This window comes from Megalops cyprinoides, chromosome 1, assembly GCF_013368585.1.
Source record: "Megalops cyprinoides isolate fMegCyp1 chromosome 1, fMegCyp1.pri, whole genome shotgun sequence".
Taxonomy (NCBI): Eukaryota; Metazoa; Chordata; class Actinopteri; order Elopiformes; family Megalopidae; genus Megalops; species Megalops cyprinoides.
Window position 1 is genome coordinate 72,024,781 of NC_050583.1, and position 15,233 is coordinate 72,040,013.

The 15,233-nt window shown below is 45.7% G+C and overlaps 1 protein-coding gene across 1 annotated transcript; it reads left to right on the top strand.

Annotated features, from left to right (window-relative positions):
- The first annotated feature begins 1,307 nt into the window (after nt 1-1,307).
- On the top strand, nt 1,308-5,026 carry si:dkey-5n18.1 (uncharacterized protein LOC570444 homolog). Its single transcript, XM_036554907.1, has 2 exons — nt 1,308-1,787; nt 4,847-5,026. Exons 1-2 carry the CDS (start codon nt 1,308-1,310, stop codon nt 5,024-5,026), a joined length of 660 nt encoding a protein of 219 aa, XP_036410800.1.
- Nucleotides 5,027-15,233: the final 10,207 nt, after the last annotated feature.

Consider the following 15,233-nt stretch of genomic DNA (forward strand, 5'->3'; position numbering starts at 1 on the left):
TGGAACAATTCAGTTAATTACATTACTGTGTAAATTGAAAATGCCATAAACACTGATCACATTTCTTTTAAATGATGAAACTTTCTCATACTGTACTTTTCAATGAGCTGATTATAGTGTTTCCTTCCAAGCAGCCCAAAAGTATGTAAGCCAGGCTTTTCAGTGTTTCTTGTGTTTCACTTTTTCTTGCATTTATTCATGTCTTGTTTTTCTACCTGCATTATAAATGGTCCTCTCCTACACCTGCATCTGCCTCTGAGACAATCAATCACCATTTTGGCATTACACTTGCTTGACTTACTGTTCTTGGAATTTTATATCAATGCTACAGGCATCTCACGAGACTGTTATATAATATTTTGTTAAGGGTATTTAAACACAGGAATAAATGAACATACAGTGCATGAATGCACATCTTTACAGAAGCGCATAATCATCATGCACAGGTTTAATTAGGTATGTCTAATGCAGCTGTGGCATTTTTACAAAGCAAAAAAAAAAAAAATGGTGCAGAGTGCACTTCAATAGGCAGTTTAAATTACTTGTGTGGAAGGAAAGACCAGCCCAGGATACAGCCACAATTGTGTTTGAGCTTGTGTTAATTCGAATGCTTGTTAATAACATGAACTGTTCAAATGCTGCTGTTATCAGGGCAAATCATTTTAGGTTATGCTTGTGTGGTAATGGGACTGGGGTGTCATAATTTTTCTGTTAACTGATGTCATTTGCAACTGCATGTGAGCGTAATCAATATGAATTTATGTAGAGCAGAACTGACACTCATTTGGGAAATACCCCATGGTGTGCTAACATGGTCTGGTGGCACAGAGAGACAAAAAGTAGCATCTCCTAACATTTCTCTAAATTTGAGAGGAAATCACTACAATTTTTCAACTTGTCATCCATTCACAGTTGTCTCCACCAAAGAACAATGCAGTACTTCAGTACTACAAAAGCATTAAATTATTAGATGAGATAGACCACCTCATAATCATGTCATAATCAGTCATTTTCACAAAGCTGTACTTAAAGTATTTAATAGTACACCAGCTTCATGCTTAGTAGACACATTTTGTTTTCTGCTGATGTGCTACTCCTGGTCACGTATCAGGTCAAGGGACAAAAAAACATTTCCATCTCAGCCCTGTGAAAATGACCACTAAGCAAAAGAATAAAAATCTGCTGAAGCAGCAACTTGTAGTTACAGGGTCCAATTAGAATAATGCACATATAAAAGACAGACAGTTATCCATATAGGCACAAGTCAGATTTGTGTCCTAGTGGCAAGCAGCATGTGGGGAATGAGAATGATTTATGGGCTCCAGTTGCCTGTATTCTGTGTGCTGATAGCATCTGTGGGGGGCCAGGACAGCCATGGGGCTGGGGTGGTGGAGGGCTCCTGCAGGCTTGTTTGTGATCCACTCCCCTCCCTGGCAAGTGGCCATGCATTAGGGGTACACGGGCTGGTCATACCCCTCTCATCTAAAGGGAGTAAGGGGATTCCAGGCATTGCAGGGCCTCCAGGAAAGGCTGGGCCACCTGGTCCCCCAGGACCTCGAGGACAGGCCTCCTCTACACGGAGTCCAGTGGCCTTTTATGTGGCACTCAAGGAGGAATTCTCCACAGATGAAATACTAAAGTTTACAGATGTGGTGACTAACTTGGGTCAGGCATATGAGCCCTCCAGTGGTAAGTTTACCTGTCCAACGACTGGTGTCTATTTCTTCAGCTTCCATATAGTGAAGACTGGCCGAAGGCTGTGGGCTGACCTTATGGTGAATAAGGAGGTGAGTGAAAACTATAGAAAATGACATGTTGTCTGATCTGAAATTTGTTATACATTACTTCAAAGCCTGAATTTAGCTCTGTCTTTAATCCCTCTTTCTAATCCTATAAAACAGTACATTACTTTTGAACCTTTGAAATATAAGATCAGAGAACTTTTTTAACTATGAAAATGATCAGGTTCTACAGCACATGAAATTTATTGATAGTCAGTTATATTCTTTTAGTACTATATTTGGTTTATACAGAATGCCCTCCATTCATTATTTCCTTATTCACACTGCTGATTAAATAGGAACAAAATTCATGACATAACATATATGTGTATATTGTGGATATTTTTTTCTACCTAAAATGTTTTTCTATATTTAAATCATTATATCATTGCACGGAGCAAGTCATATTGGTCACCAATAATGCATTTTATTCCAGAAAACATTAGGGTCACATTTATTTGCACCTTTGAAATTATTCTGTTAAATAAATTTGTATTCTATTAAATAAAATCAAATGGCAACAAATCGACATTATACTTTACCAAAGTTGAGTGGAAGCTTCTGGAACTGCGTAGGGACATGTAATATACAATACAATTAATATACAAATGTTGAGTTTTGTCCACACTTTGGTGTCAATTTGCATTGTTTGGGCCAAAAAACGTAGTTACTTTTTATGCAACTTTCTGTCTTATCACTAGTCGTATTTATTTGTTGTAAATTATTGGCCTGTTACTATATACTGTTGCCATAAGCTCCTAGTCTTACAGAACCAAAAAGGTGGTTCATAGTACTCATTATTAAACCCACTTAACTGGAACAATCAAATGTATGGAAATCAGAATTGTTACCTGCATTATTCATTAAAGGTGTTAATTTGTGACAGATTGAAAGGCCTCTTTACTGCTGCAGTTCTGTAGTCCTCAAGAACAGCATTGGCAACATCCAATGTAAAATTGGTCACCTTAATTGCTATTGCAGTTGTAAATGTGATATTTTATTCATTTATTATGTTTTGGGAGGTTGAAACCAGAGGCGACTGTTTCAAGACTACACGGAAGCCCAGCCTCCTCTAAAATGTCACAAAAAAGTTTGTCAATTAAATATGTAATATAAATGTTCACAGCTAGTTTGTTCAGCAGTAATTTCTTGCAGGTCGTCATAATTTAACGTGTTTTTTCTCATAGAAGCCGTGAAAGCACAACCCATTTAAACCCATTGACGCCATGCATCTCTGGGGTTCAATGGCACTTCAGAGCTAGACATTTATTGGACAATATGCTTTTAAAACGTCATTTCCGGATGCACGGCTTCCCTGGGAGTCAATAAGGCTGTTGAGAGCGATTTTTGCATTGGAAAAAATATCTGCACGTTTATTGGACAGTAGGATTGATTTTGTGCTGCCCAGACGCCGGGCTGCTGTATATGATGATTGGAGGAACTCTCAAAGGGGTTGGACCTCGTTTAAATGTCATGGCAATGAACATGACTGACAGCGTTTTAGAATTCTTCACCGGCATCGAAGGAATTCAAGCTCAGTCTGTGCGGAGTGTTAGCAGGTGAAGTCGTGAGACATAAGCTTCCGCTCATTTTCTCTGTTATTTGCTAAACTGTTTCTATTTGTACATACTGTAAATAAAATGGTAAATATAGAGTTCTTGAGTTTGTTACTTGCTTTCGTTTCACTTTAGTAAAGGTTGTGTCAGGGCTCAGGCAAGGACTCAGGCGCGGACCACGAGAACTCCAGAATCCAGGCGTTTATAAACAGAATCGTAAAACAAGCGGGCAGTCCAAAACAGGCAGGGTCAAAATATCAGGAAGGCAGTCCAAACACAGTCAGGAATCAAAGCCGGGGACAGGCAGGGTCAAACCAGGTAGTCAGGACGATCAGGTGAACAAGGCAGGACAGCAGGCAGGAGCAAGGTCGAAGAGCAGGCAGGGTCAATTCAGGGAACAGCGATCAGGCAGAAAACACAGCGGGAACGAGACAGGCAAAAACACACTGCAACGAACTGGCAACAAGACAGAGACAAGCAGGGTAGATATAGGGCTGGGCTGATGAGGAGATGGGAAGCAGGTGTGTAAGCAGGCAGGAGGGGATGATCGGGTGGGCGGAGACAGGGCGGAGAGTCAGGCAGGGCTAGAACACAAGGAAAACAAAAGCATATGGACAGGGAAAAACAAAACACAATAGCTAGGGGGCGGGAGCACTGACAGGTTGTTTTAAGCTAGGTCATAGAAGGAAAATCTAGCCAGCTGGCTAGCTAGCAGGTGCAAAATGGCAGATGTCGCTCATGTTGTCAACCTGATTTTGGCGAAGTCCTTTGATGGTCTTCCTTACGAGGAGAGACTGAGAATTAAGCGTCAGGGCAGATCAACACCCAACATTAATTTAGTTCAAAAGTCAGGGAGCAAAAACCAATCATTTCAGCTCTCCTGGTGTGACAAAGTGAACTGGCTGACTGGAAGTGCTTTCTCTTAGTCCGGCGTTTCCCAAACCTCTCCTGGAGGACCCCTTGTCCTGCATGTTTTAGATCTCTCCCTGCTCCAATGCAGCTGATTAAAATGATCAAGTCATTATGAACTCCTGAACCTGCTTAATAACAAACTGATCATTTGAATCAGGAGGTGTTGGAGCAGGGAGAGATCTAAAACATGTAGGACAAGGGGTCCTCCAGGAGAGGTTTGGGAAACGCTGTACTAAGAGAATGTACTGTTGGCCATGTCTCTTAATGAAACCGTCTCAGGAACGTATTGTTTGGTCAAAAGTAGGTTTTGGGGATTTGGCTAACCTTGATAGGGCATACAAAAGACAGGAGAAAAGCAAGGAACACTTCAGTTCATTTGGACGGTTAAGCTTACTTGGCAGGGTCAGAATAGAACATACAATTGATGATGGTCTATGCATTCAAGTGGCAAAGCAAAATGAAACAGTGAAAAAAACAGGGCTTATCTGAACCGCCTAATTAATGTAAGGCCTAAACTGTGCTTCCCCTATTTCAAAGACCACTAGCCGCCACTGGTTCAGACTGTTAATTATATAATATGATATGCTTCTATTGTAGGTTGTGGCCAGTGCTACAGCCTTGGATGTGATGCACACAGACACAGCAGCCAACAGTGCAGTGCTGAAGCTGAAGACGGGGGACCAGGTTTATGTTAAACTGGATGGGAGTGACAAAACCCTGCAGGACACCAATAACAGATACAGCACCTTTTCAGGCTACCTGGTGAATGAGAACTGAGACTTAAATGGAGCGTAATGCAACACTTCTATTAGTGCCTCAGCCACCTATTCAGCATCTTTATTGCTCATGTAGCATCTACACTGCTGTATGTGAACTGGAATTGTGCAATATAAAATTGCTAAGAGACTGATACAGCAATTACATAAAATCATTTATTCTAACCCATTGTTCAGTATTCGTTGATATTCTACCCGTAAATGAAATTTTAATTCATCATTTTAATATTACTGTGCGTCTATTGGGACTATTTGTGATTAACAATGTGATTGAGGTAATGAATTGCATTTTGTGATTAATAAATCTGGCATACAAATATTCTGAATCTTCTTTACCTGCAAGAGCAGGAAAATTGTAATTTAATTGTTTTTTTATGTTTTATTTAATTGCATTTTACCTCCCATACATCCCTGCAAAAAATCTGTCATCATGTATCAAATAAAAGACAGGTGGCATTTTAGAGGGGTCCATTGAGTCTTTTTATGTTGTTTTGGGGGATGCACAATGTGTTGCCAATGCCGTAGTTGTTTTCCCAGTATATTCAATTCCATTCAATTCAATTTTATTTGTATAGCGCTTTTTACAACACAAGTTGTCACAAAGCAGCTTTACATTGTTCCCAGGCCTGAGACCCCCTGAGAGTAAGCCTAAGACAACAGTAGCTAGGAAAAACCCCCTAATTAACAGGAAGAAACCTTGAGCAGAACCCAGCTCAGAGGGGGAACCCATGAGTGAAAAATATAAAGGCAAGGGAGGAGCAGAGGGGGAAAAGAGATTCCTGTGTGCAATAATAAAATAATCCCAGTAGATAAGCACTATGGCGGCATACACAGGGGACAAGAGGCAAAGGGCCAGCACAATCATGAGGGCACTCCTAAGGCAGTCAACACCAGACCACAGCCGGATCAGCTGAACACAGAGTAACCAGGCCATGATGTAGTGACAGCAATGACCACTTAGTCCACCAGAGACTCTACGATCAATGCCAGCACTGTGCTGTGTCCCTCAACTAAAAGATTTGAAATACAGGTAAGTTTTTAGCCTAGAGTTAAAGGTGGAGAGTGTGCCCCGCTCCCCGCCCGGTCTCCGCCCGCCTGATTGTCTCATCGCCTTCACCTGTCTGCCTGCACACCTGCTTCCCATCCCTTCGTCAGCCCTGCCCTATATCTTCCCTGAGTGTCCCTGTCCTGTTGCTAGTTCGTAGCAGTGTGCTGTTCCCGTGTTTCGACCTGCCTGTTCTTCGGCCTGATTCCTGCCTGCCACTCTGCCCTGATTGCCCAATATTCTGCCTGCCTGGTGCTCGACCCTGCCTGTTCCTGTTTCCTGATCCTGGATCTGCCCACGGACTGCCTTTCTGGTTTCAACTCTCCCTGTTTACTGTTTGTGATCTTGCATAGTGATTTAATAAACCTGTCTGGAACTCGAAACTCCCGTGGTCTGTGACTGTAGAGTTCATTTTTGAGAATACTGTTACAGACAGGCCATTTCCTGTGAGATCTGAAATGACCCTTGAGAGTGCCAGGAGATCTTATTAGTCCCCAGATGAGCCTGTTATTATTATTGATACCTGTTTGTCAGATTTATTTGAGTAAATTTCCTTGTTAGTATTAGTGGGTCCCTAAAACACTTCGGCTTGCTTGGTACAATATGAAAAGAGGGTTGGCGTTGCTTAATTAATGAGTGGTTTGACCCTATCACCCGGGGCGATCCATGGAATGAGGCTATTTCCGGTGGGGTTGCGCATGCACCGGTGTGGCTGCCACTGTGGACCAATGTGGACTGCTGAAGCTGGCCTCCCGCGGGAAAGCTGAATACTCTACCGCAACGTTTTGGCGCGATCTCCTTTCCTATATGTTAAGTCCTGGGAAGGCGACCAACCGAAGAACGCTCACAAGCAAGCACAACAGAAGTGAACTAGGACCTTTTAGATATTAAAACTGAACAACGCAAACGCAAGAAAGCCAGTGAACGCTACTCTCTCTTCGCTACACCGAGGCCGGGCTGTCCGTCGCGGGGCGACTGGTGCGGGCTGGCCACGGAAAGGGCGAAGCTTTGGCGTCCGTGTCTGAAACCGTAGGTAACGTCAGTCTTATATTTCTTTCTGTTGTATTTAAGCAAGCCGAATGTGTACTAGCTGCACGCCGCCCTGAGAGGTTTCGGGGATAGAGCGATAACCCCTTAAGACAACGACATTGCCTGGCGTATCTGTAGGAAGGTAGACCGCCAAGGCTGACAGGCTTGCAACATCCCTGCTCAGGGAGGGCGTGACAGAGTGGGGGCTCGTCTCGGGATGCTGAATTACGTACAGCGTTATCTAGCTACATTCGGATTTATTACTATAACTGGCGTGTTTGTGTTTGTTCGCTGTACTTATAAGGTTCGTCGGCAAAATCATTATTAAAATCTAGTTGGATTTGTAGTGCCCTAGTTAGTTTCGGATAAGCAATTCTTTGTGCTGGGTAACGTACACGGGGCTGTTTGAGCCTGTTAAAGGGCTGCGCATTGCAAGGGTAGGTAGTTAGTTTAGTATGGGTGCGTAGACCCAAGCGCGAATTAGTCGTGCTGTACCGCTCCGAGCAGCAAAGAATTGTGAGTCCGGTGGGGTAGCTAGGTTGGGTAAAGCTTAGCTTAGTTTAGTTAAAGGTAATATTGTAGACTAGCCGTAGCTTATGTTAGGCTAGGTATAACTTGGCTAAACGTTTCTTTTTTTTTCTAACTAGTGAGATGATGTGGTAGTTTGCAAACTGTTTTGGTGATAATTGTATGCCTGTGCCAGTTGTTGTAGCCATGTGGTACGGTCTGTAAGAGCGGTGTGACAGTGTTCTGTGGGTGGCACTCCAGAACCTGGCCTGGGGTGTTTATAGCCTGCTTGAAGAGTGGGTCTTCCCCCTGTTTGTGAACCTGGTGATTTAGAGAATGCACACGTGGTTCCTGTTTTCTTTTTGAGGTGAATGCCCTCTGGTGGTGATTGCAATTGGCACATGTGCTTATCTAATATAAACTGTATTCTTGGTATATTTTTCTAGTGCTTTGTGTTCCGGCTGTTGCTGTAACTAGTTTGGTGTTGTGGGCAGTGTTATATAGAGAAGTAGTGCCATGTCTAGCGGTGGTACAATGAGTGGGAGGAGTACATCCCCTGTTAGTGAGTTTGAGCTGCCCACTGTTGCTCAGTTTAGGAGTTATACTAGGGCGCAACTAGCCGCACTGGCTGAGCGGGATGGCATGGAGGTGCCGTCCACTATGACCAAAAAGGAGTTGGTTGCACTAGTGAAGGAGTTGTTCAGTTTGGAGGATCTGTGGGCAGAGCAGAAAGAAGAGAAGGAGCGACAGGAGAGGTTAGCAAAGGAGGAGCGTGAGCGCCAGTTTGAACTTGAGAGGAGGGAGAGTGAGCAGAAGTTTGAGTTGGAGAAGATGAGATTGGAGGTTGAGAGAGTAGCTAGGGAAAAGGGTGTGCTGACTGAACCCAGTTTTAACCTCAGTTCTGCTGAGAAGCTCCTGCCTCAGTTTAATGAGGAAGAGGTTGATGTGTTCTTTGAAGCCTTCGAGCGAGTGGCAACTGAGTTAGCTTGGCCGCGTTCAAAATGGCCGCTGCTGGTGCAGCGGGCCCTCATTGGTAAGGCACAACATGCATTTGCTGTGTTAGACGGCTCTGTCGCCCTCAATTATGATGCCGTGAAGGAGGCTGTGCTAACCGCCTATGGCAGTGTTCCCGATGAATACCGTCTGAAGTTTCGGTCCCACCGGCGTAAGGGTGGTGAGTCTCACCTTGACTTGTACCGTAGGCAGCAGATTCTTATGTCGCGTTGGCTAACTGCCTGTAAGGCTGATACAGTGGAGGCCCTGACAGAGCTCATTCTGATGGAGCAATTTAGAAGCTGCGTGTCACGTGATATAGATGTTTATATTGCTGAGCGTGGTGTTCAAACTGTGAAGGAGGCGGCTGAGCTTGCAGACACTTGGGAGGTTATCCATTATGGTGGAATTGGGCGGGGACACCATGATAGGGGTCAGGATAGGCGGAAGTTTTTTGGGAGTTCTAGGCCTGAGGTGAAGCGGTTTGGTAGTGACCAGCCTGGCCAGGGCGGAGGTTCTGATGGGGGTAGGGCCCCCCGAAGTAATGCCCACCAGGGAGTCAGTGGCCAGTGGCTCCCTGAGCGTTCTTTTGGGAATGGTCGTGGGGGACCTGGTTCCCGCCAGGACATTATTTGTCACAAGTGTCGGCGGCCAGGGCATATTCGAAGTAATTGCCCAGCCCTCAGAGACAGAGCAAACCGTGACCAAGTTGTTGCTCTGGTATCAGCTAGGACACAGGGGCTTGGAGCTGACGATCAGGTGCCTGGTGGCATCACAAAAGAGCCTTTGGTAGGTTGTACCCGTTTTGTTTCCCTAGGTTCTGTAGCTTTGACCTGTAGTAGCCCTGAAGTTCCTATACAGATTTTGAGAGACACAGGAGCGAGTCAGTCCCTGCTGGCTGCTGGTGTTCTTGATTTGCCACCCCCAGCACCGGGGAGTCCAGTTGTACTTCTGGCTGGCTTGGGGGGGGAGTTTGGGCCCTATCCGTTGAGAGAGGTCTACTTGCGGTCAGAGTTAGTCAATGGTCCTGTGAAGGTGGCTGTTGTTGACTCTCTCCCTGTACAAGGTGTGTCGTTGCTGTTAGGTAATGACCTGGCTGGTGATAGAGTTACAGAACCTCCAGTTCTTTCCCCTGAAGCCTGCAATGTTGTGGATACTGAAAAGTTGGCTAGAGAGTTCCCTGAAGTATTCACTGCATGTGTGGTGACGCGTGCTCAAGCAAAGGCCCGTGCTTGTCCCACTCCTTGTGAGGAACCAGATGATCAGGTGGATTTGTCTGATACTTTTATGGCCCACCTAAAGCAAACACAGGAGGATCCCCGCCTGGGTCGGGAGGCCCTGGTGGAGGCCCAGTTAGCGGACCCTGATTTGGCTCCCTGTTTCCGTCTGGTGGAGGAACCAGATGGCGGTGCTGTGTTGTCCGAGGGCTATTATTTGCGGGACGATGTCCTTATGAGGTGTTGGCGGCCACCAAGGGAGCCTGCCGAGGAGTGGAATGTGTTGCATCAGGTGGTGTTGCCTTGCGGATATCGAGAGGGTGTGCTTAAAATGGGTCATGCTGGACCCATAGCTGGTCATGTTGGTGTGAATCGAACATTTGAACGAATCAGACGCCATTTTTGGTGGCCAGGCATGAGGAAGAGTGTACTTGAGTATTGCAGGTCATGTGAACCCTGTCAGCGTGCAGGTAAGGCTCAGCATATGCCACCACCTGTGCCTCTTAAGCCACTCCCCCTTTTCTCTGCCCCCTTCACAAGAGTGATGGTTGACTGTGTGGGGCCCCTGCCGAAGACTAAGAAGGGCAATGAGTATCTCGTAACAATTCTAGATGTTACTACCCGATTTCCTGAAGCAGTCCCACTCAGGAACATCCGGGCTCAGACGGTAATTGAAACTCTCATGCAGTTTTTTTCCAGATATGGCCTTCCTCGGGAAATTCAGTCCGATCGTGGGTCGAACTTTACTTCTACTGTCTTTCAGGGTGTTATGAATAAGCTAGGCATTAAGCAAGTTACATCCTCAGCTTATTACCCACAGTCTCAAGGAGCCATTGAGCGCTTCCATCGGACCCTGAAAGAGATGGTGCGGGCGTATAGTGATCAATTCCCGGGGGAATGGGATACTGCAATGCCTTTCCTAATGTTTGCGGTTAGGGATAGCGTAAACGAATCCATCGGTTTTACACCTTTTCAGTTAGTTTACGGTCATGAGGTGCGTGGGCCCTTGCGCTTACTAAAGGAACGATTAGTGGGTGAAAGTGTTCCGGAGGATCCCCTTACATATGTTGCACATTTTACTGACCGGCTCCAGGCTGCTTACGAGATTGCCCAGCAGAAGCTTGCGGGGTCAAAGGTCAAAATGAAACATCAATATGACAAGCGAGCCCAGCCACGCAGCTTTACAGCTGGGGATCGGGTGTTAGTCCTGTTGCCAGCAGGGGGTGGAAAACTGGGTGTACGATTCGAGGGGCCTTATTCAGTTGTAAGGCAGGCTGGACCCTGTAGTTATGTCATCAGCACTCCTGATCGCCGTGTGAAGACGCGACTGTGTCACGTGAATTTGCTCAAACTATTTGTGGGACGGGAGACTGTGGCTCCAGTGTGTTTTAACAGGGTACAGGGTGTGGAAGATGGTGATATGGAGGCAGGCTTCATTCCTCGTGAGCCAATTAGTGCTCGCCTTCAGAACACTGAGGCTCGGCGAGACCTCCGGAATCAGTTAACTCATTTGACCGTGTCCCAAGCAGAGGATGTTGTGGGTTTGGTTGAGTCTTACCCGGAGCTGTTCAAAGACACACCGGGGTTGACAAAGTTGGCAATTCACGACGTTGACACTGGGATGGCCACCCCAATAAAACAGCATGCGTATCGCCTGGCCCCCCACAAACGTGTTTTGGTGCAGCAGGAGCTAGACTACATGCTCGAGATTGGTGCTATTGAGCCCACAGTGAGTGAATGGAGCTCCCCAGTTGTTTTGGTAATGAAGGAAGGTGGCGCGCCCCGTCTGTGTATTGACTACAGAAAGGTCAACGCTGTAACACGTACAGATGCATATCCCATTCCTCGAATGGAGGACTGTATCGACCGTATTGGTAGGGCTCAGTGGGTGTCCAAATTTGACCTCCTTAAGGGCTACTGGCAGGTGCCCCTTACTGAACGTGCTAAGGAGGTGTCTGCTTTCACTACCCACAATGCCTTGTATGCATGCCGGGTCTTGCCATTTGGCATGAAAAATGCCCCTGCCTCCTTTCAGAGGTTAATGAATCAGGTGACCAGGGGCCTGGACCACGTGGTCACCTATATTGATGATGTGGTTGTGTTTGGCGACTCATGGGAGAGCCATGTCGAGCATATTCGAGTGCTCTTTACCCGTCTTGCTGAGGCCTCTTTGGTGGTAAATCTACCCAAGTGCGAGTTTGGGCAGGGTCAGGTTACGTACTTAGGCCACCGGGTGGGGCGTGGTGAGGTACTCCCACGGTCAGCAAAGGTTAAGGCTATCTTGGATTTTCCAGCTCCACAGAATCGCCGACAACTAATGAGAATTTTAGGGATGTGTGGGTTTTACCGTAAGTTTGTTCCTAATTTTGCTACCGTGACCGCTCCACTCACTGACTTGTTGCAGAAGGGGGTCAAGTGGGTGTGGTCCCCCGAGTGTCAGTCAGCTTTGGACACTGTGAAGGCCATACTCTCATGTGAACCAGTATTAGCGGCGCCAGATTTCTCCCAGCCTTTCTGCCTTGCGGTGGATGCCTCTGATGTAGGAGTAGGTGGTGTCCTTCTTCAGGCGGGAAGCGATGGTGTCGAGAGGCCAGTGGCTTACTTTTCATAAAAGTTGAATCGCCACCAGCGAAACTACTCCACTATTGAGAAGGAGGCTTTGGCTTTGGTACTGGCGGTACAACATTTTGAGGTGTATGTGTCCAGTGTAGCGGGTGATGTGGTGGTCTATTCCGATCATAATCCACTCACATTCCTTGCCAAGTTTCAGAGCTCGAATGCGCGAGTCTTTAGATGGAGTTTGATCTTACAGCCATATGGTCTGAAGGTGAAACATATTGCTGGTAGAGATAATGTTATTGCGGACGCTCTCTCCAGGAGTGGAATATGAGTTGAGATGGCAGCCTCTCTAGGGTTTTCTAGCCGCTCTGGTTGATGTGAGTCACCGCTAGGTGCTCAATAGGTGCAGTGTTGGCCTGGGGTTTTGCTGCTATGGGCCTATGTGCAGATTTGGTGTCTGCAAACTTTTCTTGATTTTCAATGACTGTTTAGATGTAGTTTTATTACTTAGATGTGCTGTGTTTGTTCCTCAAAGTGGTGGTAGATGGAAATGTCCGTCCTACATTTTACCAAAAATGAAAAAAAAAAAACAGGGAAAAAAAAAAAAATGAAAAAAAAAAATTGTAGTTGTTTTTTTTTTTTGATAATTTTTGGCTTATGGGGGGGGTACTGTTACGGACAGGCCATTTCCTGTGAGGTCTGAAATGACCCTTGAGAGTGCCAGGAGATCTTATTAGTCCCCAGATGAGCCTGTTATTATTATTGATACCTGTTTGTCAGATTTATTTGAGTAAATTTCCTTGTTAGTATTAGTGGGTCCCTAAAACACTTCGGCTTGCTTGGTACAATATGAAAAGAGGGTTGGCGTTGCTTAATTAATGAGTGGTTTGACCCTATCACCCGGGGCGATCCATGGAATGAGGCTATTTCCGGTGGGGTTGCGCATGCACCGGTGTGGCTGCCACTGTGGACCAATGTGGACTGCTGAAGCTGGCCTCCCGCGGGAAAGCTGAATACTCTACCGCAACGTTTTGGCGCGATCTCCTTTCCTATATGTTAAGTCCTGGGAAGGCGACCAACCGAAGAACGCTCACAAGCAAGCACAACAGAAGTGAACTAGGACCTTTTAGATATTAAAACTGAACAACGCAAACGCAAGAAAGCCAGTGAACGCTACTCTCTCTTCGCTACACCGAGGCCGGGCTGTCCGTCGCGGGGCGACTGGTGCGGGCTGGCCACGGAAAGGGCGAAGCTTTGGCGTCCGTGTCTGAAACCGTAGGTAACGTCAGTCTTATATTTCTTTCTGTTGTATTTAAGCAAGCCGAATGTGTACTAGCTGCACGCCGCCCTGAGAGGTTTCGGGGATAGAGCGATAACCCCTTAAGACAACGACATTGCCTGGCGTATCTGTAGGAAGGTAGACCGCCAAGGCTGACAGGCTTGCAACATCCCTGCTCAGGGAGGGCGTGACAATAGGGGTGAAGAAAGTCCTTAAGATGGGGAGGGGCAAGCCCATTTAAAGATTTAAATGTAAGGAAGTATTTTGAAATCAATGCGGTATTTGATAGGTAGCCAGTGGAGAGAGGCTAATACTGGGTTGATGTGCTCAAAGCGCTTTGTTCTGGTTAGAATACAGACAACTGCATTTTGAACCAACTGAAGGGCCTTTAGGGAGGCATATGATTTGATATTTCCAGGGAGACATCAGGTTTGGCCGATATGTATAATTGGGTATCATCTGCATAGCAGTGGAAATTGATGCCATGGTTACGAATGATATTTCCAAGAGACACCATGTATCAAGAATAGAGCAACGGTCCAAGCGCGGATCCTTGTGGTATTCCGTGTCTTACTCTGGAGTGGTTGGAAGACTCATTGTTAATACAGACAAAGCGATGTCGCTCTGACAGATAAGACCGGAACCAGGATAGAGCCTTTCCACTTATGACTATCAGTTTTTCAAGTTGGTCTAAGAGAATAAGATGTAGGGATATGGACACATATCTACAACCAAAATAAATTTATTTACAATGCTACCCCCTACAAAGATGATCAATAGTATCGAAGGCTGCACTTAGGAGCACAATTAGGGAGATACAGCCATTGTCAGAGGAGAGAAGTAGGTCATTAAACACTTTTAGGAGAGCGATTTCTGTGCTGTGATGCGGTCTAAACCCAGACTGAAAGACTTCCAGAATATTATTGGACTGTAAAAAGGAGCAAAGTTGCTTTGTTACAACTTTTTCTAAGATTTTCGAAAAGGAATGGGAGATTTGAGATGGGCCTGTAGTTCGACAGGTCATTCGGGTCTAGAGTGGACTTGTTCAGAATAGGCTTGATGACTGCTAATTTGAAGGACTGAGGTACATGTCTGGATGTAAGGGAGGCATTGATAAGATTTAATAATGGTGTGCCAATTTCAGGTAGCAGCTGTTTTAAGAATCTTGTCGGAATGGGGTCTAACAGGCAGGTGGCATTTTTAGCTGAATTAATTAGGGAGGAGAAGTCACTAAATACAATGGGTGTGAAAGAGTTTAGGCATGTGGGTGGCCTATTGGACATTTCTACATTATCTGAGGCTGGACAGGCCAGGCTGGAGGCAGAAGTAGAGGAGAGTTTTTGAATTGTGTCACATACTGTATCTTTATGATTTTGCTGTCAAAAAAGTTCATGAAGTCATCGCTACTATGAAATACTGGAATGCAGGGGTTGGCTGATGCAGGGCTCTTAGTTTGGTGACAGAGCTGAACAAATACCTGGGATTGTCCTTATTTTTCTCTATTAAGGTAGAAAAATATGCAGATCTGGCAGCTGTGAACGTATGCTTGTAGTTTAGAAGACTTTCTGTCCAAGCCAGG